Source organism: Chiloscyllium punctatum, chromosome 12, assembly GCF_047496795.1.
Source record: "Chiloscyllium punctatum isolate Juve2018m chromosome 12, sChiPun1.3, whole genome shotgun sequence".
Lineage (NCBI taxonomy): Eukaryota > Metazoa > Chordata > Chondrichthyes > Orectolobiformes > Hemiscylliidae > Chiloscyllium > Chiloscyllium punctatum.
The window spans coordinates 42,296,955-42,324,650 of record NC_092750.1 but is presented as its reverse complement, the minus strand read 5'-3'; the positions used below and the strand labels follow the sequence as shown (position 1 = coordinate 42,324,650).

General features: G+C 40.9%; 2 protein-coding genes across 5 annotated transcripts in view; one reads left to right on the top strand and one right to left on the bottom strand.

Moving 5' to 3' along the window:
* Window positions 1-5,185, top strand: part of thoc7 (THO complex 7) — a 30,817-nt gene extending 25,632 nt beyond the window's left edge. For both annotated transcript variants that reach the window (XM_072582467.1, XM_072582468.1), the window contains exon 8: window positions 4,941-5,185. In XM_072582467.1, coding sequence (XP_072438568.1) covers window positions 4,941-5,008 — 68 coding nt within the window. In that variant the 3' untranslated portion in view covers window positions 5,009-5,185. The remainder of the gene's footprint in view (window positions 1-4,940) is intronic.
* An 82-nt stretch (window positions 5,186-5,267) lies between these two features.
* Window positions 5,268-25,318, bottom strand: LOC140483816 (putative uncharacterized protein C3orf49). Of its 3 annotated transcripts, XM_072582464.1 has the most exons (6): window positions 25,068-25,318; window positions 20,330-20,778; window positions 14,627-14,757; window positions 14,422-14,538; window positions 14,167-14,242; window positions 5,268-8,185 (listed from the first exon to the last, which is right to left on the bottom strand). In XM_072582464.1, coding segments are annotated over exons 1-6 (897 nt in total). In that variant the 5' UTR covers window positions 25,190-25,318; the 3' UTR covers window positions 5,268-8,183. The 3 variants fall into 3 exon arrangements, with proteins under 3 accessions (XP_072438565.1, XP_072438564.1, XP_072438567.1); XM_072582463.1 differs by lacking the exon at window positions 5,268-8,185 and having other exon boundaries at window positions 13,408-14,242; XM_072582466.1 differs by lacking the exon at window positions 5,268-8,185 and having other exon boundaries at window positions 13,408-14,242; window positions 25,073-25,318.
* Window positions 25,319-27,696: the final 2,378 nt, after the last annotated feature.

The window sequence follows — 27,696 nt, the reverse complement described above, 5'->3', positions numbered from 1 at the left end:
TTGGTGTCATGAATACCCAGATATCTATTCATGTTTTGAACATGCTTAATGATTGAGATTCTTCAAGCCTCTGGGATAGAGAATTGTAAAGATTCATCATCCTGAGTGAAAAATATTTTGCTAATCACAGCCTTAAATGTCCGACCTCTTTCTTTGAAACGATGTTGCATTGTTCTAGGTTCTCTATCGAGGGCAGTATTCTCTTTATAGTCACCAGTCAGACCCTGGAAGACTTTTCTGAGCTTTAATGAGATTACCCCTCATTCTTCAAAACTGAAGAGAATACCAGATACAGTTTCTTCATTCTTGCTTCGTTAAACAATCCTGGCAACCCCAGAGTTTATTCTGGTGAACCTCTGTACTCCCACTGTGGCAAGATGCTTGCAGGTAAAGGGAGAGCTGGAAAATGGGAAGTCTTCAGGAATGAGATAAAGAGAATCCAGAGAAAGTATATTCCTGTTAGGGTGAAAGGAAAGGCTGGTAGGTATAGGAATGCTGGATGACTAAAGAAATTGAGGGTTTGGTTAAGAAAAAGAAGGAAGCATATGTAAGGTATAGACAGGATAGATCGAGTGAATCCTTAGAGTATAAAGGCAGTAGGAGTATACTTAAGAGGGAAATCAGGAGGGTAAAAAGGGGACATGAGATAACTTTGGCAAATAGAATTAAGGAGAATCCAAAGAGTTTTTACAAATACATTAAGGACTAAAGGGTAACTAGGGAGAGAATAGGGCCCCTCAAAGATCAGCAAGGCAGCCTATGTGTGGAACCGCAGAAAATGGGAGCGATACTAAATGAGTATTTTGCATCAGTATTTACTGTGGAAACTCATGGAAGATATAGAATGTAAGGAAATAGATGGCGGCATCTTGCAAAATGTCCATATTACAGAGGAGGAAGTGCTGAATGTCTTGAAATGCATAAAGGTGGATAAATCCCAAGGACCTGATCAGGTGTACCCTAGAACTCTGTGGGAAGCTGGGGAAGTGATTGCTGGGCCTCTTGCTGAGATATTTGTATCATCGATAGTGACAGGTGAGCTACCGGAAGACTGGAAGTTGGCTAACGTGGTGCCACTGTTTAAGAAGGGTGGTAAGGACAAGCCAGGGAACTATAGACCAGTGAGCCTGACAGTGGTGGGCAAGTTGTTGGAGGGAATCCTGAGCGACTGGATGTACATGTATTTGGAAAGGCAAGGACTGATTAGGGATAGTCAACATGGCTTTGTGCGTGGGAAATCATGTCTCACAAACTTGATTGCGTTTTTTGAGGAAGTAACAAAGAGGATTGATGAGGGCAGAGCGGTAGATGTGATCTATATGGACATCAGTAAGGTGTTCGACAAGGTTCTCCATGGTGGACTGGTGAGCAAGATTAAAGCTCATGGAATACAGGGAGAATTAGCATTTGGCTACAGAACTGGCTCAAAGGTAGAAGACAGATGGTGGTGGTGGAGGGTTGTTTTTCAGACTGGAGGCCTGTGACCAGTGGAGTGCCACAAGGGTCGGTGCTGGGTCCACTACTTTTTGTCATTTGCATAATTGATTTGGATGTGAGCATAAGAGGTACTGTTAGTAAATTTGCAGATGACACCAAAATTAGAGGTGTAATGGACAGTGAAGAAGGTTACCTCAGATTACAACAGGATCTTGATCAGATGGGCCAATGGGCTGGGAAGTGGCAGATGGAGTTTAATTCAGATAAATGTGAGGTGCTGTATTTTGGGAAAGCAAATCTTAGCAGGACGTATACACTTAATGGCAAGGTCCTAGGGAGGGTTGCTGTACAAAGAGACCTTGGAGTGCAGGTTCATAGCTCCTTGAAAGTTGAGTCGCAGGAAGATACAATAGTGAATAAGGCACTTGTTCTGCTTTCTTTTATTGGTCAGAGTATTTAGTACAGGAGTTGGGAAATCATTTTGCGGCTCTACAGGACATTGGTTTGGCCACTGTTGGAATATTGTGCAATTCTGGTCTCCTTCCTATCGAAAAGAAGTTGTGAAGCTTTAAAAGATTCAGAAAAGATTTACAAGGATGTTGCCAGGGTTGGAGGATTTGAGCTATAGGGAGAGACTGAATAGACTGAGGCTGTTTTCCCTCGAATGTCGGAGATTGAATGGTGACCTTATAGAGGTTTACAAAATCATGAGGGGCATGAATAGAATAAATAGACAAAGTCTTTTCCCTGGGGTCGGGGAGTTCAGAACTAAAGGGCATAGGTTTAGGGTGAGAGGGGAAAGATATAAAAGAGACCTAAGGGGCAACTTTTTCTCTCACAGGTTGGTGAATGTATAGAATGAGCTCCAGAGGAAGTGGTGGAGGCTGGTATAATTGCAACATTTAAAAGGCATTTGGATGGATATATGAATAGGAGGGTTTTGGCGGGTTATAAGCCAGTGCTGGCAGGTGGGACTAGATCAGGTTGGGATATCTGGTTGGAATGGACGAGTTGGACCAAAGGGTCTGTTTCCATGCTGTACATCTCTATGACTCTAAGACTCGAGATAAAAAATCCATGCACATAATACTCCAGGTGTGGTCTCACTGAAGTGCTATAGAATTGAAGCAAGACATTTTTATTCATGTGCTTAGATTCCCTTGCGATCAAGACCATCACACCGTTTGCCACCTATTTGCTGTACCTGCATGATAGCTTTTAATGACTCATGAACAAGGCACCCAGGTGCCTTGGATCAAACACTTCCCAGCCTCTCATCATTTAAGCAATGATTTTGCAGAAGTCACATGACACCAGGTGATAATCCAACAGGTTGATTTGAAATCACAAACGTTTGGACTTCACTTCACCTGACAAAGGAAAAAGCTTTCGATTTTAGATAAACCTGTTGGATTGTAACCTGGTGTCGTGTGACTTCTGATCTTGTCACCCCATTTAAGTCCTACTACTTCTGTTTTTTTTGTTTCAAATTGGGTAACTTCACATTTTCCATCTGCTATGTTCTTGCCCATTTACTTATCCTACTTAAGTCTCCTTGTAGCCTCCCTGCATCCTCTGGAGACTTGTATTCCCACCCAGTTTTGTCTCATTTGCAAATGTGGAAATACTGCTTTTGTCCCCATGTCTAGATATGTTCTAATGAACTTGTTCAGATACGCTATTGCGCACCTCCAGAGCAGGTGGGACTTGAACCTGGACTTTCTGGCTCACAGATAAGCACCCTGCCCATGTGCCACAAGACCCCTCCTTGGTCCCCACATCTATATTTTTTCTGTTTTTATATGCAAAAGTGCTGTTACACAAACAAATGTTTTTCTCCCCCTCACCAAGTCACCTGAGGGTTTTTTTTTCCATTTAATAACCATTACCAATAAGTAGTCCCAACATCTACCTCTTTTTGAATCAACCCTTTCAGATGTGATAATGGCACACCTCAGGAGGAGGTGGGGCTTGAACCCAGGCCTTCAGGTCCAGATTTGGGATGCTACCACTGTACCACAAGATGCATAATTATAATTGAATTCAGTTCCACCATCTGACATGGTGGGATTTGAACCTTGGTCCCCAGAACATGACGAGGGTCTCTCGTTTATTAGTCTATCAATAATACCCATTCGGTCATCATCTTCCCTGGGTCCTCACATCTGAATCTAACATTTTCCCTGCTACTGACATCAAGCAAAAAGGTCTGCAGTTCAAATAAAAGCAAAATACCATGGATGCTACAAGTCTGAAATAAAAACAAAGTGCTCAAGACTGAAGAATCAGAGTCATACTGGACTTGAAATATTAACTTGTTCTTTTCTCTCCACAGATGCTATCAGATATGCTGACTTTCTCCAGCACTTTATTAGTTCGCCATTTAATGGTGAAGTTATACTTGCTACTTTCCGGTCTTCAGGGACCTTTCCAGAATCCATAGAATTTTGAAAGATAGCGATCATTGCATCCTCCAGCCCTACAACCTTCCCCATTAATCCTCTGGGATGAGCTCATCAGTTCCAGGGGATTTATCAACCTTCAATTCAGCTAATGTTTCAAGTGCTCCCTCTTTATTAATACTAATTTATTTCAGTTCCTCATTTTCACAACTTCATTCACTAGTATTTCTGGAAGATTTTCTGTATCTTTCTCTGTGAAAGCAGACGCAAAACAGTTGTTTAGTGTCTCCCATTTTCCAATTGTCCATTGTAATTTATGCAGTCTGGTAATCAACCCACAATTGTCTAATATTCTTCTTCACATATACCTAAAGATGCTTGTGTAGTCCTTCATCTTCTTACTAGCGTGCACTCTCATTCTCTTTTTGTTTTTGTTTTAATCAGTGTCTTGGTCATCATTTGTTGAATTCTTAATTGCTCGTAATTCATGGGTTTTTTAAGCAATTCTAAAAGCAGGACTCCTGAAAAATTAAGTGGTCTTTTTGAAGCCATTTCAAGCCCTTTTCATAGCGCTATAGCTTTAGGATTAGTTCCTTGTGCCAAATAAAGTGTCCCTTTACTTCATGGAGTGTATATTTGAAGTGCTGCAATACTTTGCAAAAGGGCTGCAGATGTATAGTTCCTTGAAAGTACAGTTGCAGGTAGTCATGGTGGTGAAGGAGGCTTTTGGCATGCTTGCCTTCATTGGTTCATGCATTGAGTATAGGAGTTGGGATGTCATGTTGGAGCTGTACAGGACATTAGTGAGGCCACTTTTAGAATACTGCATTTAATTCTGATTTCCCTGCTATAGAAAAGATGATATTAAACTTGAAAGGGTTCAGAAAAGGGTCGTTTTCTATCCTTTATAACTCTGCCTTTATAACTAACCATGCATTATAATGCAAGGTAGTTCTGTGCAATTATCAAAGAATTCTACTGTTGTTTCAACAGAATAAGGATGTTAACCCTTTAAAGGTATGATAAAATAAACAGCAATGCTCGGATCTTAGTTATGCAAACATTATCGTTGTTGTAACAACTTTTTTTATGCTAATTTAGGTGATGAGAAATTGTCAGAAGGTGAGGACTCTCCTGAGACTCGCATGGAGATGCAAAATGGACATTAGTGGAGCTGCCATTGAGAACGTTTTTATTACAGTGGAAGTTTTTTTTTAATAGAGGAAAAACATTTAATGCTTACCTCGGAGCTCTAAAGATCAGCTTTTTAAGTGCATATTGTTTTTGAAAGCAAGGATGAAAAATATGGAAGTGTTGAATTGATTAATAAAAAGCACAAATTGAAAGCTTGTCTCAATACAGATGCCATGAAAATATTGTTGAATGTCATAACAGCTTGCTAGGTTCACCAATGTCCTTTAGGGGAGGAAGTCTGTCATACTTAACTGGTTTGGCCAACCAGTGATTTCAGTGTCTGAACAATGTGGTTGACTCTTAAATGCTACCTGAAATTGTCTAACATTCGACTCAGTTGAAGTAAATTGCTACAGAAAAGTTGCAAAGGAATAGAACTGCATGGACCGCATACATCAACTTGGAACTAGAAATGACAAAGCACACTTTGCCTTATTGACTCTGCAAAACCCTGCTTTCTAAAGCCTGATGGCTTATACTAACATTTGAAGAACTGTCTGAGAGACTAGTCAATCAACCGACTGATACAGTCAAACTCACCAAATTGTACCTTACAGATGTATCACTATCACTAGGGCAGACCAAGCTACGCAGCGCTACGCAGGTGGGAGGGAGTTACGCTTGGAATCTTCAACATTGTCTTTAGCCTCCATGAAGTGACATGATATCAATCCAAACATAGGCAAGAAAATCTACTTATTGCCACCTACTGCACCCTTAGCTGATGAATCAGTATTCCTCCCTCAAACATTTATTGGATGAAATGCTGAGGGTAGGAAGGGCATGGAATGTACTCTGGGTGCGGACCTTCAGTCTCAATCATTAAGTGATGCTTGGCAACACTGCTACTGTGGAACCTAGCCAAGTCCTGACCAATATAAATGCCAGGTTAGGTCTGCAACAGGTGTTGAGGCAACCAACAGGCAAAGCCTACCATATCTTGTCCTCACCAATCAATGTCATTGATGCATCTGTCCATGATATTTTTGGTAGCAGTGAATATTGTACCGTCCTTGTGAAAGCAAAGTCCCAACTTCACCTGATCAGATTCTCAATCGTGTTTTGTGATGCTATCACTTTAGTAAATTGAATGATTTCAGGGAAAAATAAAAGTCAAACAGCTCTAGAATGGGCATCCTTGAGGCATTGTAGCCCATCGAAAGTAATAGAATTACACTTGACCACAACCTCTAACCTCGTGGCATATCACTCACTTCACCATTGTCACTGGAACAGATTGGTGGGGAAGATAGTCCAACTCCTGGTTAACTATTGAACTAAGGTCTAAGTTTTTCATAATCTATCTGGGTACCCAGTAGTTTACCTGAAGCAGAACCCTTCCGATTCTCCCAACTTTAAAGTGTTATTTCAGAGGGTTCCAGAATCTTCAGTTTTTCAACCAATTCCTACACAGTCAGCTGCCTTTGAGATTTTGACTGGTCTTGGAGCATAACCCTAACCTGCGCAGTTGGATAGCTCACTGACCAGTGGAATATCTGGACTCAGATCATTTAACTATCTCCCCTTGACATTCAATGCTATTACTATTGCTGAATTTCCAATTATCAACATTTGGTGAGTCACCCTTGGCCAGAAAGTAAACACTTTGGCTATAAGAGCAGATCAGTGGTTAGGAATGCTGCAGTGAGTAACTCCCCTCCTGGCTCTCCAAAGCTTGCCATCATCTGCAAGGCAAAAGTCACGAGTATTTGAGGGAAAACTCATCACCTGCCTAAGTGGTTGCAGCTCCAATAACACTCAAGAAGCTCAACACCAACCAGAAGAAAGAAGCCCACCTGATCAGTAACCCATCCACCAACTTATACATCATTCCTTGCATCATTGACACAGTGCAACCAGTACGAACTATCAACCAGCTGCATTGCAACAACTCAAAAGAACCTTCAACATCCACTTCTACCTCCTAGAAGGTCCATGGTAGCTGCCACATGGAACCATCGTTGCTTGTAAATTCCTGTCTAATCTACACAGTTGACACTGATCTGGAACTACTCTGCTTTTTCTTCATTGTTGCTGGATCAAAATGTTAGCTTTACCAATGTTGCCTAATTGCCTTTAAAGAATAAAAGCAGAAAATTCATACAATATCAACTTGTAGTAAAAGTTATTATGGGTTTAAGTTTTGTTTATAGGATCTACACACAACATTATCTTTGTGAGATTGCTGAAATAAACCACTGGGAAAAAAAGATAGCAAAGCTGAATGGAAATGTGAATGAAAGTATTCTAATTGAACAGAAATAAAGTTGAAAATATTTCCTAATGTATTAACTTCTTTCCAACTTTCCGTGAATAAGATATTCTATGCTATTTGCTTTCTTAAGAGAATTAAAGCGGAGAAACAGATAATCGGTTTATTAAAATATTGCTTTCAAGAACTTTTTTTTTCTTATTCATTATCTAATGAACTGAGCTGAGTGTGTGATCTTAAGAGTAACTGTGCCCCTGTGGCTAACAGTTGAAGCTTAACAAGCATTATACTAAATTTATATAAACACCAGAACTGTCCACTGTGAAAAGAAGTTGTAAAATCAGACTGCTGACTCGGTATATGTCTGATACTAAAGGTTATTTAACCTCTGCATTTCTAAAAAGGGATACATAAGACTGAAAAGAGGAACTATGGGCACACGTCTTCTGTTTACACTATGCTTGGATAAATGAGCTCGGAACTCTGAGTCTTGCTCAAGGGAGCATGATATCAAACAATCTGGAAGACTGAGGAAAAAAACATATAAAAGGGAAATTGAAGACACCGACAGCTTGAGACCAACCATTCTGAAGAGGGGACCTTGAGTTTGGAACTCTGCGAAGACTACAACTTGATGGAGTAAACTTGGCCAGTTCATTATGCACAGGCAGTATCTAGATTCTAATCAACAGTTAGATAATGTGTTGACTGTCTACTCACAAAGAGTTCATACTAAAGAGGAAGTTGTGTTGGATTCTGATTTGTCCTGATGAAGGGCTTTTGCCTGAAACATCGATTTTCTTGCTTCTTGGATGCTGCCTGACCTGTTGTGCTTTTCCAGCACCACCCTAATCTAGACTCTGATTTCCAGCATTTGCAGTCCTCACTTTTGCCGTCTAATTTGGCTGTCTGTCCTTTATCAGTCATGAAATTTGGGACTCTAGTGAAAAGAAAGGCAAACAAGTGTCTCACATTAATATATTCACCTTGTCTCATTATTTAGTTATTAAAGTTTATAGAGAAAAAACAAGCAGGCTTTATTAAGCGGTTTGTTTCCTGGGGATATTAATGTCAGTTGGAAGAAAATGGAAATGCAGTGTGTAATTGGTGGCTGATCTCCTATCAACAACTTTTTGCTCCACCAAACTCTCACTTCCTCAACCATTATTCTTGACAAATCAAAATGTAATCAATATGAGGAAATACATTCATTTTAGGTTACAAATAAGTAGTATTCAATAGCACTTTTGGAACATAATTTTGAAGTCCCCCTGTAAATTTGAAAGAATGTAGTTGATTTTCTTCCTTTGGCTGAATTTCCAAAGTACATCAATTATAAAAAGGAACACAGTTGAATTGCCATAATTCTTTTAAAGATATTAAACAGCAAGCTGTTGGTTGCCAGAAAAATTGAATGGCAGAGAAAATCTGATTATTTAATGGATATTGCAGGAAATGTTTTAAAAACCGATGAGATTTGCTATTAAATTAAATATAAGAATGATGAATTATAAATATCATTTGTAAATAATTGTAATATTCTGTAGGATTGTTTAAAAGGTTGTGAGTACCTCCATTAATTTCAACTCATTGCTTAAAATAGACATCATTGTATCTTTCTAAGTCCTGAATAGGTTACATCAGACTTGAAACATAATCTAGTTTCTGTCTCCAAAGATGCTGCTAGACCCTCCTGAATGTTTCTGGCACTTCCTGTTTTATTTCAGAACTCTGGCATCTGTGGTGTTTTGCTTTTATATAACTGTATCTTTTCTCTTTTCCATTAAGAAATTACAAACAAAAACATTTTTGTGTGAGATAACATTATTGAAAAAGAGGTACAATCTTTTTATTTTTAAGATTTGCATTCATAATGTTATTTAAATTGTCTGCTATCTTGACAATAGCAGATGCTTCAGAACACATACCTTTAAATCCTTAGCTTTTTATTTTTCACGTGTTAAATTGTTACTTCATTAACTTGTGTTTATTGTTGCCTTTTTACATCACACCAGAGTGCAAACTTACTCAAGAAAATCTACATCCATTCACTGTAACACAACACCTGTTATATCTGTTCTGTGCAATTTGCAGTTGATGAGAAATGCTTGATTTTGGATACATGCATAGTGAACATAAAACCTAATGGAACAGCGTTTTTAGCTACAACACATCATAATGATAAGACTCATGGGGTTCCTATTATGTATTTTAAGTTAGTACCATGACTTCTGAAATGCAACACATTTTAATATAGTCTCGAACAAATGTTAGCACATATTTTCAATATTTGAATAAATGTGGGAAAGATTAGAATCAAAGATAATAGGAGCAGGAGTAGGCCACTCAGCCCTTCATATCTGTTGCGCCATTAAATATGATCTTAGCTGATCATCCACATCAATACCATGTCCTTGCTTTCTTCCCATACCTTTTGATAACTTTTAAGAACTCCTTAAAAACAGTCAATGCTGTGGCTTCACTCAATTTTTGCGGCAGAAAATTTTACAGGGTCACCACATTTTTGAGTGAAGAAATTTCTCCTTATGACCTACCCATATCCTTAAACTGTGACCCCTAGTTCTGGACTCCCAAGTAAGAATATCCTTCTTGCATTTACCCTGTCTAGTCTTGTTATAATTTTATAAATTTTTATGAGGTTATCTTCATTTTTCTAAACTCCGGTAAATAATGTCCTATCCATCCAATCTCTCTACAAATGTCAGTTATGTCATTGCAGGATGAGTCTGGTAGACCTTTGCTGCACTGCCTCCATGGCTAGACCATTCTCAGATAAGGAGAGCAAAACTGCACACAATATTCTGGGTGTCATTTCACCAAGGCCCTGTACAACTGCAGCAAAACATCCTTGTTCCTGTACTCACATCCTCGCGCTACGAGGCTAACATACCATTTGTCGTCTTCACTGCCTGCTGCACCACCAAGCTTACTTTCAGCAACTGATCTTGTTTCACTTCCCCTCTCCCAATCTGTTGCCATTCAGATAATAACCTGCCTTTCTGTTTTTGCTCCCAAAGTAGATAATCTTACAATAATCCACATTCATCTGCCTTGCATTTGCCCACTCACTCATCTTATCCAAATCACAATGAAGCATCTTTGCATCTTTCTTGTAGTTTACTGTAAAATCTGGCCTCTTATTGTCTTAACAGATAATGACTAATTATTCCAATAGACAGAGGGTGCTGATTATTTCATTCAAGTTGGAGGCTAGAGTGTGATGCAGAACAATGATAATGGGACTATTCCCGATACCTGCTTTAGTAAGGCATGGAGGCCTCTCGCCCTTGCTAATTCATACAGAGTGGTGTTGCTCAAGGCAAATATTACCAATTGACTTTCTAATAGAAATAGATGTCTATGGTCTTTTGTCGATACAGCTAATTATTTTTCCTATTTTAGTAGACATGCAGGAAATATATATTTTATTCCTGAACTGTTCAAATTGTGGCAAGTCATAAAAGGATTTTTATCTAATAGATTGTGTGCAAAGTTAAATATGTTAATACAGGAAAAGCAAAAAAAAAACTTTTAATCTTGGACTCCCACTTCCAACCCTTAGCTGCGGACTAAAGATCATTCTACTCTAATCAATCTTTGTATTAATATGACAGCCTTCTATGTCACTGATGGTTTGTACCATTCTGGATGCCTGCATGTTAAGTATCACCTGGTGTAAATCAGTAACTCCACTCTAGCATGCGAGTCTCAGCTACATTTGCGACAGAGGATGACAGTGGACAGACATTTTGCTGGCCTCTGTTTCCTCTGGAACCCCTTGTTCAATTGAAGTTTTAGTTTCTGTTGTTCTCATCCAATGCCCTTCCAAACAGTCACCCTCTAGGTCAGAGTTAATATCTATCATCTTTGTATCTCACTTGTAGCTGAGGAAGTCATGAACCAGGACCAATTCACCATACAAGTGGTCATTGTTGAGCACAAATTCTAAACTCCAAGTAACAGTTGGACTGTAGCAGGTATACACCTTACTAGCCAGAAGCTATCTGACTTGAGGTGTGCAGTATTTAACAGTGGGCATGACGGTCCCTCCCAGCACTGGACCTAACGCTTGTGATTATTGTCCCCACTGTTAACACTCTGTAACCTGTGGAAAAAAAATTATGGAGACTCTAAACTGCCCAAATCTTAGCATCCTTCTCTCAATCTCCCTGGTTGAATCCAGTGGAATGCAAAGGGTTACCTTTAACACTCATTTGGTTGCAGAAGTTTCCAGAAAGATTACATATTGTTTCATTAGTTTAGCTGAAGCCATGAGGGATCCTATTTCCATGTGTTGCCACCAGGAAACACAGCTGAGGGCTAATCACTAGAGAGGCTCTGTACTAACAGGGAGATGGTATCCATGATGATGTTGGTCTGGGGTGGATAAAGTTAAAAATCATACAACACCAGGTTATAATCCAACAATTTTGTTCGGAAGCACTAGCTTTCAGGGCGCTGCTCCTTCATCAGGTAACAAGTACAGCTGGATCATAAGACACAGAATTTATAGCAAAAGATCACAGTGTCATGGAATTAAAACAATATATTGAACAAACCTAGATTGCTGTTAAGTCATTCATCTTTTAGAATGGGTTGCAGATTTTTGTTCATTAATATGTAAATCCCAGAACTTCTTTTAAGTCACATTCTTGAGTTAACTTAAGGTTTTATTAAAAAAAAGTGACATCTCAGTTCAGACAATGTATTAAAGGTATGAGGTTAGAGGCAGTCTGTATACCAGTCTTGAGTCAGACTGGTTCTACTTCCAACGTAGGAATTTATACAATGTCACATGGATTGACTGCCTGCAGATTGTGTGCTTTTTGAGCAAAAGTAGAACGTATCTGCAATTACAATTCTGCAAATGCAAATTCATCCCATAGACTTATATGTGTGTGTGCATGTAAGTGAGGGAGAGAGAGAGTCACAGAGTGTGCGTGTGCATGTGAGTGTGCACGTGAGAGTATAAGTGCGTGTGAGAGATGGTGTATTTACGTGTGCGCGTGCTTGGTAGAGTGTGTGCATGAGTGTGATGGAGTATAAGCCTGTGAGAGGGTGTGCGTATGAGTGTGGGTGTTGTATGTCTGTGTGCCTGAGAGTGTATAGTGTAGTGGGGTCACCTGTGGTGTGACATGGACCCAAGGTCCCGATTGAGGCCATCTCCTCAACTTGGCTATGTGACTTAAAAGATGAGATCTCACTTTTTTTTGTTATCTCAAGAATGTGACTTAAAAGAAGTTCTGGGATTTACATATTAATGAATCGAAATCTGCAACCCAATGTTGAAAGGGTTGAAACTTGAAAGAGTTCAGATTTACAAGGATGCCACGGTTGGAGAATTTAAGCTATAGGGAGAAGTCGAATAGGCTGGGACTGTTTCCTGGAGCGTCGGAAGCTGAGGGGTGACCTTACAGAGGTTTATAAAATCATGAGGGGCATGGATAGGATAAATAGACAAAGTCTGTTCCCTGAGGTGGGGGAGTTCAGAATTAGACAGCACAGGTTTAGGAAAAGATGTAAAAGGGGGGCAACTTTTTCATGCAGAGGATGGTGTGTATGGAATGAGCTGTCTGAGGAAGTGGTGGAGGCTAGTACAACTGCAACACTTCAAAGGCATCTGGGTGGGTATACGAATAGGAAGGGTTTGGAGGGATATGGACTGGGTACTGGCAGGTGGGACTACATTGGGTTGGGATATCTAGTCGACATGGAGGAGTTGGACCGAAGGGTTCTTTTCTGTGCTGTACATCTCTATGATTCTATTACTTAACAGCAATCTAGGTTTGTTCAATATATCATTTTAATTGCATGACATTGTGATCTTTTGCTATAAATTCTAAGTCTTATGATCCTGCCGCACTCTGAAAGCTAGTACTTCCAAATAAACCTGTTGGACTATATCCTGGTGTTGTGTGATTTTTAACTTTGTCCACCCCAGTCTAAAATCAGCACTTCCACATTATGGATTCTATCTCCCTGTTAGTACAGAGCCTCTCCAGTGGTTAGCCCTCAGCTGTGTTTCCTGGTGGCAACACATGGAAACAGGATCCCTCAAGGTTCCAGCTAAACTAGTGGAACAATATGTCGTCTTTCTGGAAACTTCTTTAACCAGGCCAGATAACCCTTCACATTCCATTGGATTCCACCTGGGAGACTGAAAGAAAGATGCTACAATTTGAGCAGTTTAGAGTCTCCATAATTTTTTCCCAGGTTGCAGAGTATTAATGTTGGGGCCAACAATCACCTGATGAAGGAGCAAAACTGAAAGCTAGTACTTCCAAATAAACCTGTTGGACTATAACCTGGTATTGTGTGATTTTTAACTAACATGGAGAGATTTAACACATTTGGCTCTCTTTTTGCATTGCTGCTAGCCAGGTGAGTTGACAATAAGAAGAAAACAAGCACACAAAAGCAGAAAGCATGCTATGTCTCTTCATACACACACCAGATACATCACATCAACATGTTGGGATACATCAAATATTTGCATGAATGGAGCATTTGTTTGTGAGGCAATCAATGGCATTGGAACAAGATTGCTAATTAATGTTGAATTGGGCCAATTTTGGGTTGAGATTGTTCAATTAATGTATGCTATATTAACATAAAGAATTTAGTTCTGATGCCAATATAATCATCTGACTATACTTACTGTAAATGTATTTTGCTCTTTCAAGTTTAACCTAATAGTTCACCTGCAAAGCATACCTTTTTAGTTCTTTGCATTATAAATTGAAGAATTAGTTTCTAAATGGTGTACTTAAGAATTAAGGCTGATTTAGCAGCAGCATCCACAGAGAAAACACTTTTTCCACTTGTATTTCCGGGCACTTTTCTTAGAAATTCGCTGAAATTGCTTGGATGACTGTAGGATTTCATCTCCTAGATACTCACACTGCTGGAGTTCTGCATGTCTTTGAGCCAGTAATTTCATTGACTTTTCTGAAACTGTTTCAATTAAGTCATCCACCTAATTGAAAGAATGTTAAATAGATATTACTTCAAGAGATATTTAATCAGAGTGTACTGTGTAAACCTGAGTCCTGTAAATACATAAGGAATTTTGAGAAATGTAATTCACTGTCAGTCAGCAGAGTAGTTTGGTGATATGCAAAGAGATAGTTATGTTTGGAAGTGGTCTGTACTTACTTGTGCTTGAAGCTTTCCTATGGTTAGAAAGGAATGTCTCCTACTTTGCTCCACATTTTTTCTTTTATTTTTCTTTTTAAATATTTTTAAGTACTGCCTTTTACTTGAGCGGGGTGCCTAAAATGAAATAAGCAGTACTTTAGTTTCAGAAAATATAAGCATACTTTTAAACTTATTATCATAGGATGTCATTAATTATGCAGACCTTTTGCTTGTCAGTGGGGAGACTCGTCACAGACACGCGGCGGGACATACGACGTGATGTCACAACTAGATTGTTGCCAAAAATACTTGCTGTTTCTGCCTCCAAAACATCCACGTCCACTTGAATAGTTGCTGCAAAGAAAGTTGTGTTGGATTTATATACATTTCCAGTAAATTGTTGGGGGTCATTTGATCAAATTTTCAAATTATCCAAAGAGTTGGAAGAAAGATTTCAGAGAATTGCTCCATAGAAACACATGGTTGCTCAAGTCCGCACTGTGGCACTTGGTGGAACAAATTGATGGGGAACTGCTCACACAAGGGCATGACTTTAAAAAAAAAACATTTGATTTGATTGATTTATTATTGTCAGATATATCAAGATACAGTGAAAAGTATTGTTTTGCATGCTTTACAGGCAAATCACACTTTACATAAGTACAGCAGGGAAATAGAACAGAATGCAGAATATAGGGTCACAGCTACAGAGAAGGTGAATAGAAAAATAAACTTTAATATATGAGAGGTCATTCAGAATTCTGATAACAGTGGGGAAGAAGCTGTTCTTGAATCTGTTGATATGTGTCAGGTAGTATGATATGTGGACAAGGAATTCATGGCTATGCAACCGATTTTAATCTTTACTGTGGGACTCCATGAATGCAAGATAGGGGAGAAAAATCATCACTGCATCTCTCTGATGTAAGTAAGTTTTATTTAGACTCAGACCATCTTGAATAAACAGTTTAATAGTGACATTTGAACTCTTAAAAATATCAGTGTATCCTATCCTTCTGTTGTAATCTTATGTGTGCATATCCTGTGTGGATGAGGAATGGGAGTTGCAATTGTATTTTGAATATTGCATATATAAGCATTTATCATTTCTTTTGATTTAAACTTATAAAATGCCTGTTTTATGCCTGTTCTTGAAAATTACACACTCAGGGAGTTAACAACTCTACAAAAACACTTTTGTTGTGTTTATTCAAGAGACTGTGTGCATGCATGTGTGGATTCTATCAGAAGCCTCAGAACTAGGGGATCTCTTGCTCATACAATTACATGTCCAGTATTTTAGCATAGTTATGTTACTGTTAACATAGTCTTGCTGATCAGGACACTCTCTCAATCTTACTATCTTCCATTGGTGTATTGGAAGAATATGCAGATGGATAATACCCATTTATGGCCAAAGTATTACACAACTTATACAGCCATCAAATGGTGGTACTTGAATTTGAAGCTTCTGGCCCAGAGATACGGACACTGTTACTGCACCACAAGACCGCATATTGGCAAGTAATATCCTGGCTACAAAAGCACGGATACAAATGGTAACAGGTGAGATCATCACCTTTAGCTGGACCGCACTTAAAGGTATTGAAAGAGGATGGTGTGGTCAAATGAGTCAAAGGATGCAAACAGTTTGAGAAGGATGAGGAGGGCAAGTTTACCATTGTTACAGTCATTTAGGATGTTATGTGTGACTTTGATAAAAGGGATTGTAACAGAGTTTCAAGGAATTCGGCAACAATCCATTCAAAGACTTTAGAGAGGGAAGGGAGGTTTGAAATCAGGTACAGAGATATTTGCAAAGAGAGTGAACCCATTTACGGTAGGGGCTAACATGTTGGATGCTGTTGTGTGCAGTGGTAGCATCCCTACCTTTGGGTCAGGAATCTGGGGTTCAAGTCCCATCTGCTCTAGAGCTAGTATAACCTCCATGAAGGATTTGGTTACAAAATATTTTGTGATTAGCATGGAGATGAGGAGGGAAGTTCAGTGTTCAGCAATTTAATTGTCATCAAGGGAGAAGGAGGCGGGTCTCTGAGACAAGATGTGCTCAGAGAAGACATGAGGGGAGGTAAGCAAGTAGCTAGAGATGAGGGCTAAGGCAGCAGGGAACCTTATGTTTTTTTTTCAACACAATTTTCCTTACTTCCATAGTGAATAAGAAAACAAATTTAAAAATGATTCAAAGTGAACTTCGGGGAAGGAAGTTCAATTATTGGTACATGAATAATACAAAACTGAATAATTTCCATTCAGAACTTTTAAACTTGGACAGAAGGATAAAAGATTTGATATTATATGCACATATGTGCACTTAAACTGCAGAATAAAAGTTTCCTGATACCTTAACATACTACCACCCTTCACTTTTGAGTTCTGTGTTTAAATCCAGCTTATCTTGAGGTAAAAATTTTAATTGAGCCACTTGTAGAACCTACAGAAATTGCTGACTTTGTGTAAACTCAACCTAGTGTTGTTGATGGAACTCAAGTAACTTTGCACTGAATTGGCAGTTTGATTTACATTGGAAATAAAAATGACAAGAAGTCAAATTAATACAGCAATACACTGGGCATTGCTGTTCCAAGGGTATAGTTAAAGTAGAAAAGATTACCTACAGTGCAGAAACAGGCCCTTCAGCCCAACACGTCCACACTGACCCTCCGAACAGTAACCCACCCCCCTCTGACTAATGCACCTAACAACTATGGACAATTTACCTAAGCTGCATATCTTTGGAATGTGGGGGGAAATCCATGCAGACACAGGGAGAATATGCAAACTCCACACAGACAATTGCCCAAGGCTGGAATCAAACCTGGGAACGTGGTGCTGTGAGGTAGCAGTGCTAACCACTGAGCCACCATGCCATCCTAAACATACAAAGCTTTTTTCTGTCTAAGATATGTGCAAAACATCACCAAATTGTGTTCAGTGCTAACATTGGATATCACAAGAAGAACAATGATGACCATCTTCACTTTGTAGAGTACAAAGAATCACAATAATGTGAAGTACTGCCTTTATGGAGTCAAAACATTAATTAATATATTACATAATTTTAGAACTAGGAGAAATTGAGGACTGCAGATGCTTGAGATCAGAGTTGAGAGTGTAGTGCTGGAAAAGCACAGCAGGTCAGGTAGCATCTGAGGAGCAGGAGGATCAATGTTTCAGGCATAAGACCTTCATCAGACAGGGTTGGGGTGGGCAGAATTGGGGGTGGAGCAGATGGGTTGGGGTGGGCAGGGTTCGGGGTGGGTGAGGTTGGGGTGGAGCAGGGTTGGGGTGGGCGGGGTTGGGGTGGAGCAGGGTTGGGGTGGAGCGGGGTTGGGGTGGGTGGGGTTTGGGGTGGAGCAGACAGGGTTAGGGGTGGAGCTGACGGGGTTGGGGTTGGCGGGGTTGGGGTGGAGCAGATGGGTTGGGCTGGGCGGGGTTGGGGTGGAGCAGGGTTGGGGGTGGAGCAGACAGGGTTGGGCTGGGCATGGTTGGGAGTGGAGCAGATGGGTTGGGGGTGGTGGGGTTGGGGTGGAGCAGATGGGTTGGGGTCGGCAGGGTTGGGGGGGTGGAGCAGATGGGGTTGGGGTGGGCGGAGTTGGGCTGGTGCAGGGTTGGGGTGTGCAGGTTTGGGGGTGGAGCAGATGGGGTTGGGGTGCGTGTGGTTGGGAGTGGAGCAGATGGGTTGGGGGTGGGCGGGGTTGGGGTGGAGCAAATGGGTTGGGGTGGGTGGGGTTGGGGGGTGGAGCAGATGGGGATGGGGTGGGCGGGGTTGGGGTGGAGTGGGGTTGGGGTGGAGTGGGGTTGGAGTGGAGTGGGGTTGGGGTGGAGTGGGGTTGGAGTGGAGTGGGGTTGGGGTGGGCAGGGTTGGGGGTGGAGCAGAAGGGTTGGGATGGGTGGCGTTGGAGTGGAACAGATGGGTTAGGGTGGACGGGGTTGGGGGTGGAGCAAACAGGTTGGGGAGGGTGGGGTTGGGGATGGAGCAGACGGGGTTGGGGTGGGCGGGGTTCCGGGTGGAGCAGACGGTTTGGGGTGGGTGGGGCTGGGGTGGAGCAGACAGGGTTGGGGTGATCAGGGTTGTGGGTGGAGCAGAAGGGTGGGGGTGGGCGGGGTTGGGGGTGGAGCAGACGGGTTGGGGTTGGGCGGCGTTGGGGTGGAGCAGATGTGGTTGGGGTGGGCAGGGTTGTGGGTGGAGCAGAAGGGTGGGGGTGGGCGGGGTTGGGGTGGAGCAGATGGGTTGGGGTGGGCGGGGTTGGGGGTGGAGCAGACGGGTTGGGGTTGGGCGGCGTTGGGGTGGAGCAGATGGGGTTGGGGTGGGCAGGTTTGGGGCTGGAGCAGACGGGGTTGGGGGTGGGCGGGGTTGAGGGTGGAGCAGATAGGGTTGGGGTGGGCGGGGTTGGGGGTGGAGCGGGGTTCGGGGGGAGCGGATGAGGTTGGGGGAGTGGGCAGAAGGTGGGATGGGGGCAGATGAGGTTGGGGGAGTGGGCAGGAGGTGGGGTGGGGACGGATGGGGTGTGGGGGAGTGGGCAGGAGGTGGGATGGGGGTGGATGAGGGTGGGGGATTGGGCAGGAGGTGGGTCGGGGGCTGATGAGGTTGGGGGAGTGGGCAGGAGGTGGGATGGGGGTGGATGAGTTTGGGGGAGTGGGCAGGAGGTGGGATGGGGGTGGACGAGGTTGGCGGAGTGGGCAGGAGGTGGGGTGGGGTCGAATGGGGTTGTGGGTGGGCTTGTGGTGGGGTTGGGCGGATTGGGGAATGGGTTGGGTGTGGGGGCAGGGAGGGAGAGGGATGGGTTTGGGGGCAGACGGGGTTGGGGGAATGGGCATGAGGTGGAGTGGGGGCAGATGGGATTTTGTGTGGGCTGGGGGTGTGGTTGGGTGGATGGGGGAGTGGGTAGGATGTGGGGGCAGGGAGAGAGAGGGATGGGTGTGGGGGCGGACATGGTTGGGGTCGGCAGGCGGCGGGGTGGGGTTAGGTTGATGGGGTTGCGGGAGTGGGCAGGGGGCAGACAATGTTGGGGGAGTGGGCAGGAGGTGGGGTGGGGTGGACAGGGTTGGGGCGCAGACACGGAGGGCGGGGGCTCACACACAGTGTGCTGCTGCCTCGTCTCCTGAATGCGGAGCCGACTTCACAGAAAACCCTGAGCCCGAGTGGAAATCAATTAACCGAATAATCAATTATCTGAACGATCCAGTGCCTGCCCATCTCATTCGGATAATCGAGGTTCCTCTGTAATTGTCTAAGCCTGTCATCTGGTGGTTTCAGTGCTGAACTGCATATTATAAATTTTGTTTCCTGCAGTTCTGGTCCCTAAGGAAAAAGACTAGTGCTGATAAGAAAAGAAAACAGATCCTAATCTAGCATCCTTTTTGAGTGTAAAGTTTGAAATAAAATACCAAAAGGATCTCCAAAGACACTATTGAGATCAAAGGTCCCTGACGAAATTGAATCTTCAAAGCTGAAGTAAGCTTGAGAGGGAAGTGTTTTAAATTTCTTTGCTGAAATATCAGCATATAATTACTTAGCTTAATAAATTGCAAAGTGAGGTCTTACTTACAACCTTTCAGACAATTTCTTTTAATTCTGCAATTTTCTGGTCACAAATAAGAAGATTAACAGTTTTCATTTTCAATATTTTCCGTAACCTTTGTCAGTGTTTTTCCATCATTGTAAGCCTCTGCTTGGAGATACAGTTCAGCCTAGGGACCAAGACCACCTTATTATTTCCCCCAGTAAGATTTCATGTGAATCAGCTGAATAATTCCTACTCTGACCAGACTTAGCCACACACAACAGTTAAATGATATGTGAACATCCAACCTTTCTGTCATGAATCAAACAGACTATCTTTTTAATGGAAAATGGCCTCAAGTTTATAAATAACATTCAAGTTATTCTGCGACATATACAAACCAGTTTTCTGCGGTTGTGATTTCAATGTTGACAGTATCTTTGTTTCATCAATATTTGCCAATTGCTTGGCTTGTCCCTTGGACGTCTTGGCATCCTTAGATCTGTATAAGTGTGAATCATTACACTGTACGTGGTTTGATGCTGATTTTTCCAAGAACTCCAGTGGTGAGTCAGGCATCTTGCTCGTTCTTAGAACATGATAGTATTTTACTGGAAATTGTGGGAAGCTTCTAGTTCTCAAAGGACTTCTTGCACAATCTCTTTCAACATTCTTTAACTGCTTGCTTTGGTAAGGATGTGCTATAAATCTCCCTACTGTTTTTCGCATTTTATTTATAAGGCTTTTTTTCTTTGATTCTCTACATTCAGAGCCACTTTGTCTGGACATTTCATCTTCAGGAATATGTATTATAGGCTTGACTAGATTGGTAGATACAGCTCTGTGCCACCTGCAGCAAACAGCAAGAGAGAAATGATTAGAGGAAACATGTAAGCCACCCAACATCCCAAACACACAGCATTCATTCTTTTCAACTACTTTAGAAAACTCTCCCCTTTGTTCATTGGAAGTTGATCCCTATACATAATTACCCCATTTTGTCGACAATCATTTCTTTTATTCTCTTGGGGAATGTGAGCATTACTGACTGGCCAATATTTAATGTCCATCCCTGGTTGCCCTTGAGAAGGTGGTGGTGAGCTGCTTTCTTAAACCATGCAGACCATGTGCTGTAGGTAGACCCACAATGCTGTTAGATAATGGATTCCAGGATTTTAACTCAGTGACGGTGAAGGAACAGCAATATATCAGGATGGTAAGTGGCTTGGAGGGGAACTTGTAGGTGGCAGTGTTCTCATGTATTGGTTGCTCTTGTCCTTGCAGATGGAAGTGGTCATGGGTTTGGAAGTGCTGTGTACGGATCTTCGATGAAATTCTGAAGTGCAGCTTGCAGATCGTCCACGCTGTTCTACTGAGCGTCTGTGGTGGAGTGAGTGGATTCTTGTGAATTCGGTGCAAGTCAAGCAGGCTGCTTTGTCCTGGATGGTGTCAAGCTTCTTGAGTGTTCTTGGAGCTGCACCCATCCAGGCAAGTGGGGAATATTCCATCACTCTCCTGACTTGTGCTTTTTAGAAAGTGGACAGGCTTTGGGGAGACATGTTAGTTTGATTATATTCAGATGAGATAATGAATTTTATACATTTAATCAAGCAATTACTAAAATACCTTTGCCACTTTCAAAATACAGTGAAAGGCCAATTTTGTTTGGAATTTCAATTACCTTTCCCAGTGGTTTGGTAAAGATTTCTCTTTCAAGTTTCAGGAGATTCAACTGATCATTTATTACAGTGAGAAAAATTTAGCCTTTTTAGAACTACATTTCCTAGGGAGCTCCCTATGTACCATCTTCCTCCTCCCTCTTCAGCTCTGATGAAGTCAATGATACTTAAAATGTTAGCTTGCTCTCTCCTCATGGATGCTGCCTGACCCAATATGATCTCCAGCATTTGTTGTTCTGGGCTTCTTTTTTTTAACTTGCGCACCATTGAATGCTGTGCACTACAAGGTTTATTTTTAGCTTCCTCACATTTCTCATCTACATGTTGTTCCTCAGTGACATGATCTTAAAACAGTGTCTGGTTTTATGTGTACTCTGACTCCTGCAGTTGACTCCCACCACTGGCTTTTGATACCCACAGTATCTATTAGACTGTCCAGTATTAGATGAGCAGAAGATGCTTCAAAGAAAACATTAGGAAATCAATGCCATTGTGTCTATTCCATGCTGCAAACTCCATTTCCTAGCAACTTTCAAAGGCTCAATCAGACAGCTTGCAACCTTGGTGTCATATTTGATCTCAAGATGAATTCTTGGCCACATATTTACACATCTAGAACTGTCATTTGCACTTATGTAATATTGCCTGACTTCATTCCTGCCTCAGTTTCTCTGCTGCTAAAATTTTATGCATGCCTTTTGTTACTTTTACACTTGGTTGTTACAATTAAATTCCCACTGGCCTCTAACCTTTCACCCTCTGGATACAAGGAGTCATATATCAGTCCTTGCTCTCACCAATTTCCATTTATCTATCACCCCTGTGAATGCTGACCTACATTGTTTCTAAATTAGACAATGCCATGATCATAAAAAAAATCTCATCCCTGAATTCAAATGCCTCCATAGCTTCACAGGCCCTATCTCTGTCATCCCCTCCACCCTCCTCAAGATGTGGCTCTCCAAATTCTGGTCTCTTCAGCATCTCCAATTTTAGTGGTCATACTTTCAGTTGATAAGTCTCTAAAATCTTGAATTCTCTCATTCTCTTTACTGTTCTTACTCCTATAATGCACTACTTAAACCCCACATTCATCTGCCCTAATATGTCCTCACAGTCATAACAATTTTGTGATATTTCAACCCATTAAAGGTACAACATAAATGTTTAGTTATTGTAGTAGTCAATAGACCAATGGTGGGTCTTTATAAGATGAGACACTATCTTACATAAGAGGTTACAGTTTATTAAATAATAGCAATAGGTACAAGTTACATTGACTAATTAGGCAGAATTACTTAAAACTGTTAGGAACCAGAGATGTCATGTTTATCTCCTTGCCCGATTCTACCCAAAGACCCTGTAATATTATAAGATTGGGTGGAATTTCATGCAACTTTAGCATTAGCTCTTTCTGAAACACTGTCTTACACAGCACCAGACTCATTCAGCAAAACTGAAATTAAGTTATAATCACGATTAGCACCAGTGACAAAATCACAAGGCCCAGGGCAACATCTGACCTGGACTCCCAAACCCCAACCTGAGCATTGAGGCCCCAGCACTAACCTTAATATAATTGATTCCACTCACCCTCCTCTCCAGTTACTACCCCTACCCAAGCAGAGCATGACCCCCCCAAGAGCCTCAAGGGCCCAGTTATGGTCATTTAAAATTGATTTTTATTAATGGCGAAGATTATCGAACTGTTAGCAGGGCAATTGTCTGGAGTAGTTTAGAATCCCTACAGTGTGGAAACAGGCCCTTTGGCCCAACAAGTCCACACTGATCTTCCGAAGAGTAACCCACTCAGACCCATTCCCCTACCCTATATTTACCCCTGACTAATGCACCTAATATACACATCCCCAAACACCATGGGCAACTTAGCATGACCAATTCACCTGACTTGCACATCTTTGGATTGTGGGAGAAAACCCACACAGACACAGGGAGAATGTGCAAACTCCACACAGACACTCGCTCAAGGTTGGAATTGAACCCAGGTCCCTGGCGCCAAGAGGCTGCAGTGCTAATCACTGAGACACCGTGCCATTCTCAGAGTTTAGGACTCAATTGATCTGTGTCAAGAGGAAAATGTTGGCACCATCAGTACCGGTAGAGGTAGGTCTTTCAGGAAACTGTTTACCGTGTAAAAGGAGGTATGACAGCCACAAGGAAGATAGTGACAAATTACAGAAATAAACATTATTAGTGGTGTTGAAACATGTATTTAGCAATAGAGATTGGACAAATGAAGATTTCTTACCATACACTCTTAAACTGAAGAAAAAGTTTTCAATTATCCATTAACTTAGCTACAAAATAAAACTAATCACATTGCTACAATTGCATTACTTAATTACTTGACCAGTACTTTCCAATAATTTGTGAGAAGAGAATGTATTGTAGACAAGATTTTAATCAGATATTAAAACAAATTGGCCATCAAGTCTTCAAGACGACATCATTCTCATTTTGCAAGTTATTATAAAGAAAGCCCTTAGAAGAAATTTTATTTGAAGCACTGTTTACAAAGTACATTTCCTTTAGTTTTCACATTACACGTGATGAACGAAACCTTTGTTCACAAAATTCATTAAGTGTATTTAGCAAGCCATGTTAATTTAGAAGTGTCACTATTTGGCTTATTAACATCTATTTTAATCTATCACTTTCACTTACATAAGCATAATTCAAGAGTTTTGAATTATTTTGATCAAAATTCTATGATTGTAGAACACGTCTCCACATGTCATGTGCCTTCTCATTAAAAAGAATGACAGTCACAAAGATTGTCAACATGAACACATTAAATACTGTCAGGTTGATAAAATTCCACGTAATTAGAATTGAACTAAGTATTAAATCTGAGACTTAATCTGCTTTGCAGAATGAAATATTATCTTAAAAATGTACATGGGGTTTTGTTAACTTCATATCATTTCCTAATTCTACTCATACATTACAAGGTAAATGTTAATTATAAATCATTTTCAGATCAAAATATAGTTTACTACACATATAATATCATAAAACAGCACACAAAAATGTTCAGCAGCACAGAATTGTAATTCAGATTTGTGGAACAGCATTTCCAGTTTAGAAAACTGCTACACTTGGCACATCATTGCATTTTCTTGAACTGGGAAGAGTCAGCAATAGAATTCATTCACATTTTTGGGTGTTGTGTTATTTGCTAAAAAGTATAGAAAAATCAAATTATAATAAAATGTAAATATGGCAAAATTTCAAAAAGTTTAACATTTAAGTGTTTCCTGTTCACGGAAGAATGAAAGAACAATTATGGAATTTGCTGTTGATTATAACTGAAATAGAAAAACAAAGAATGGAGCAGATACGTCTGAAATGAAATTAGTTGGTTGACAACCTGGCATTTGTAGAGTTTTTCAAAACTTATTTTCTAGTTAATGGAGTTCTCAAAATTGCAAATACTTACCTCACCATTCCTTTTCCTCTGTGTTCAAGTGCTTCTCTTTCTCTTTTGATCACTCTTCGGTAGTTTGGATCTTGATTCCGCATGACCTGGGAATGGACGCAACTTGCACGATTTTGGTGCATGGCTATAATGTAGCTGACAAAGTCCAGTTGAAAATTAAAACGATGCAGTTGTCAGATGTAGGATCTCAGCAATTGATCCCAGACCTGTTGGGAAGCAGAAAAGATTTAAACGTAGCTGACAGGATCATTGCCACATAATTGCATAACTTTGCTAGTGGTTAATTATGGAATGTCAGCTCCTTTTGCTTGCCCTTGTGAAGTGCATCATTGGAACTATAGCTGAGTAACTGAGACTAGGCTAATAAGAAATCAGATGCACTTGTGAAATTCTGCAACAGGCAGCTAGGCAGTGAATTCATATGCGTAAATATTAACATCAAAGCCAGTTTGATTACATACATAAAATTTTCTTTCAGTAAAAACAATGTATCAGTTATAAGAAGTTGCAAGTTATGAAAATATTCGATCCAAAATATGCAAACATGTAATCATCAGATTTCTTAGATTATGATCGCAATTTTTTTCTCAGGCGAGTTACATAGGTAAGTTTCTAAACTTTTTTCCCACTTTCAATATGAAATAAGCTGCTAATATGAAAATGAAACACTTCAAAGTTGAGAGAAACACAGGAAGCGCTATAAATACTCAGCAGGTCAGGCAAAATCCATGGAGACCGCAGCAGTTAACACTGCAGGCTGATGACTGAAATTGGAAAACGTTAATGTTTTAAGCAGGAAATTTGGGAAGGGTGGGAAAAAGAATGAAAGGAAATATCAGTTATAGAGTGGAGAAAGGAGAGATTCAATGAGAAAAGGTGGTGCAATGCCAAAAGAAATAGTCATGAGGTAAGAAATAAAAGTTCATGTGTGGAGGAGAAGTGAAAGCATTGAAAAAAACAAACAAAGAAAACCAAAGCCAGCATAAAAAAAGTCAAAACAGGCGCACGGATTACGATTTACTATTGTTGAACTCAGTGTTGAATCCAGAATGCTTTAAAGTGCCTAAAGAAAGGAAAAGTTGCCAATCTTCAAGCTTGCCTTGGAAAATTGCACGAGACCAGAAATATGGATATCCAAGTTGCAATAATGCACAACATACTTGTAGTGGTGTTCTGTAAAGCAGTCACCCAATGTGTTTTTGGTCTTGCCAGAATAAAACAGAACCCATTTTGGTTATGTGTATCAATGACAGGTCTAGCCATTTGTTGCTCATCCCTAATTATCTTTGAAAAGGTGTTGGTAAACAGACTTCCTGAATTGCCACAGTCCATCTTGTCCAGATCCATCTGTATCGAAAGAACATTGACGGCCATACTGCAGTGCATCTTTCAAGGGCAACTAGGGATGGGCAATAAATATTGGCCTAGACAGCAACACCAATACCCAATGAATTAATAATAAAAAGAATGATGCAGCATACAGCTACAATTATGTACTAGTGGTGGAGAGAATGAGTGTTTAAGGTCATGGATGGAATGTTAATCAAGCAGGCTCCTTTAGCCTGGCTGGTGTTGAACCTCTTGAATGTTGTTGGAGCTGATAGGTGGGTGGACCATAAGACCATCAGATCTGCAAGCAGAAGTAGGCCAGTTGGCTCACAGAGTTAGCACTGCCTTTTGATTAGTTCATGGCCCAATCTGATAATATTCAACTCTATTTTACTTCTTTATCCCCAAACCTCTTGATTCCTGACTTGTTTCTTTTAGAAAGGTGGCTACCTCTGGGGAGACTGAACATAAATTACTCACTACAAAATTCCCAGCCTCTGATCTGCTCTTTCAGCCACAGTATTTAAATAGTTGAGACAAAAATAGGAATTGCTGGAAAAGCTTAGGAGGTCTGGCACAGAAGTTCTGAGGAAGGATCACTCAACATGAAACAATAACTCTGATTTCTGTCCAAAGGTGCTGCCAGACCTGCTGAGCTTTTCCTGCAATTCCTATTTTTGCTTCTGATTTACAGGATTTGTAGTTCTTGTGGTTTTCGTTTAAATGGCCGGTTCTGTTCAGTTTCTCATCAATAGTAACCCCCAGGATGTTGATAATGATGTAAATTTCATTGACTGTCAAGGGGAGATGATTCAATGGTCTCTGTTTCAGATGGTCAGTGCCTGCCATTTGTGTGGTATGAGTATTACTTGCCAATTTATCAGCCCAAACCTAGATCTTGCTGCATTTAAAAACAGATTGCTTCAGTATCTGAGGAGTCATGTATGGTGCTGAACATTGTGCAATGGTCAACTAGAACATCTCCAATTTTGCTCTTATAATGAAGGGAAGATCACTTACTTAAAAGTCTATTTGAGGACATTCTAGAGCATGCTATGTTGTCATGGAGATGTGTGGAGTTCAGAGAGGTTCTCGGATTTCTATTAATCTGGATGATTACTGAGAAAGTTGGTTGCAGCTTGATTATGGGATAGAAACTTGAAAACAGGCCATCTGGCCCTTCGAGCCTACACCACCATTCAATATGATCATGACTGGTCATGCAATGCCAGTATTCCACTCTTGCCTTCTCTCCATCCCTTTAGCTGCAAGGGCCCTGCCCAGCTCCCTCTTTAATATA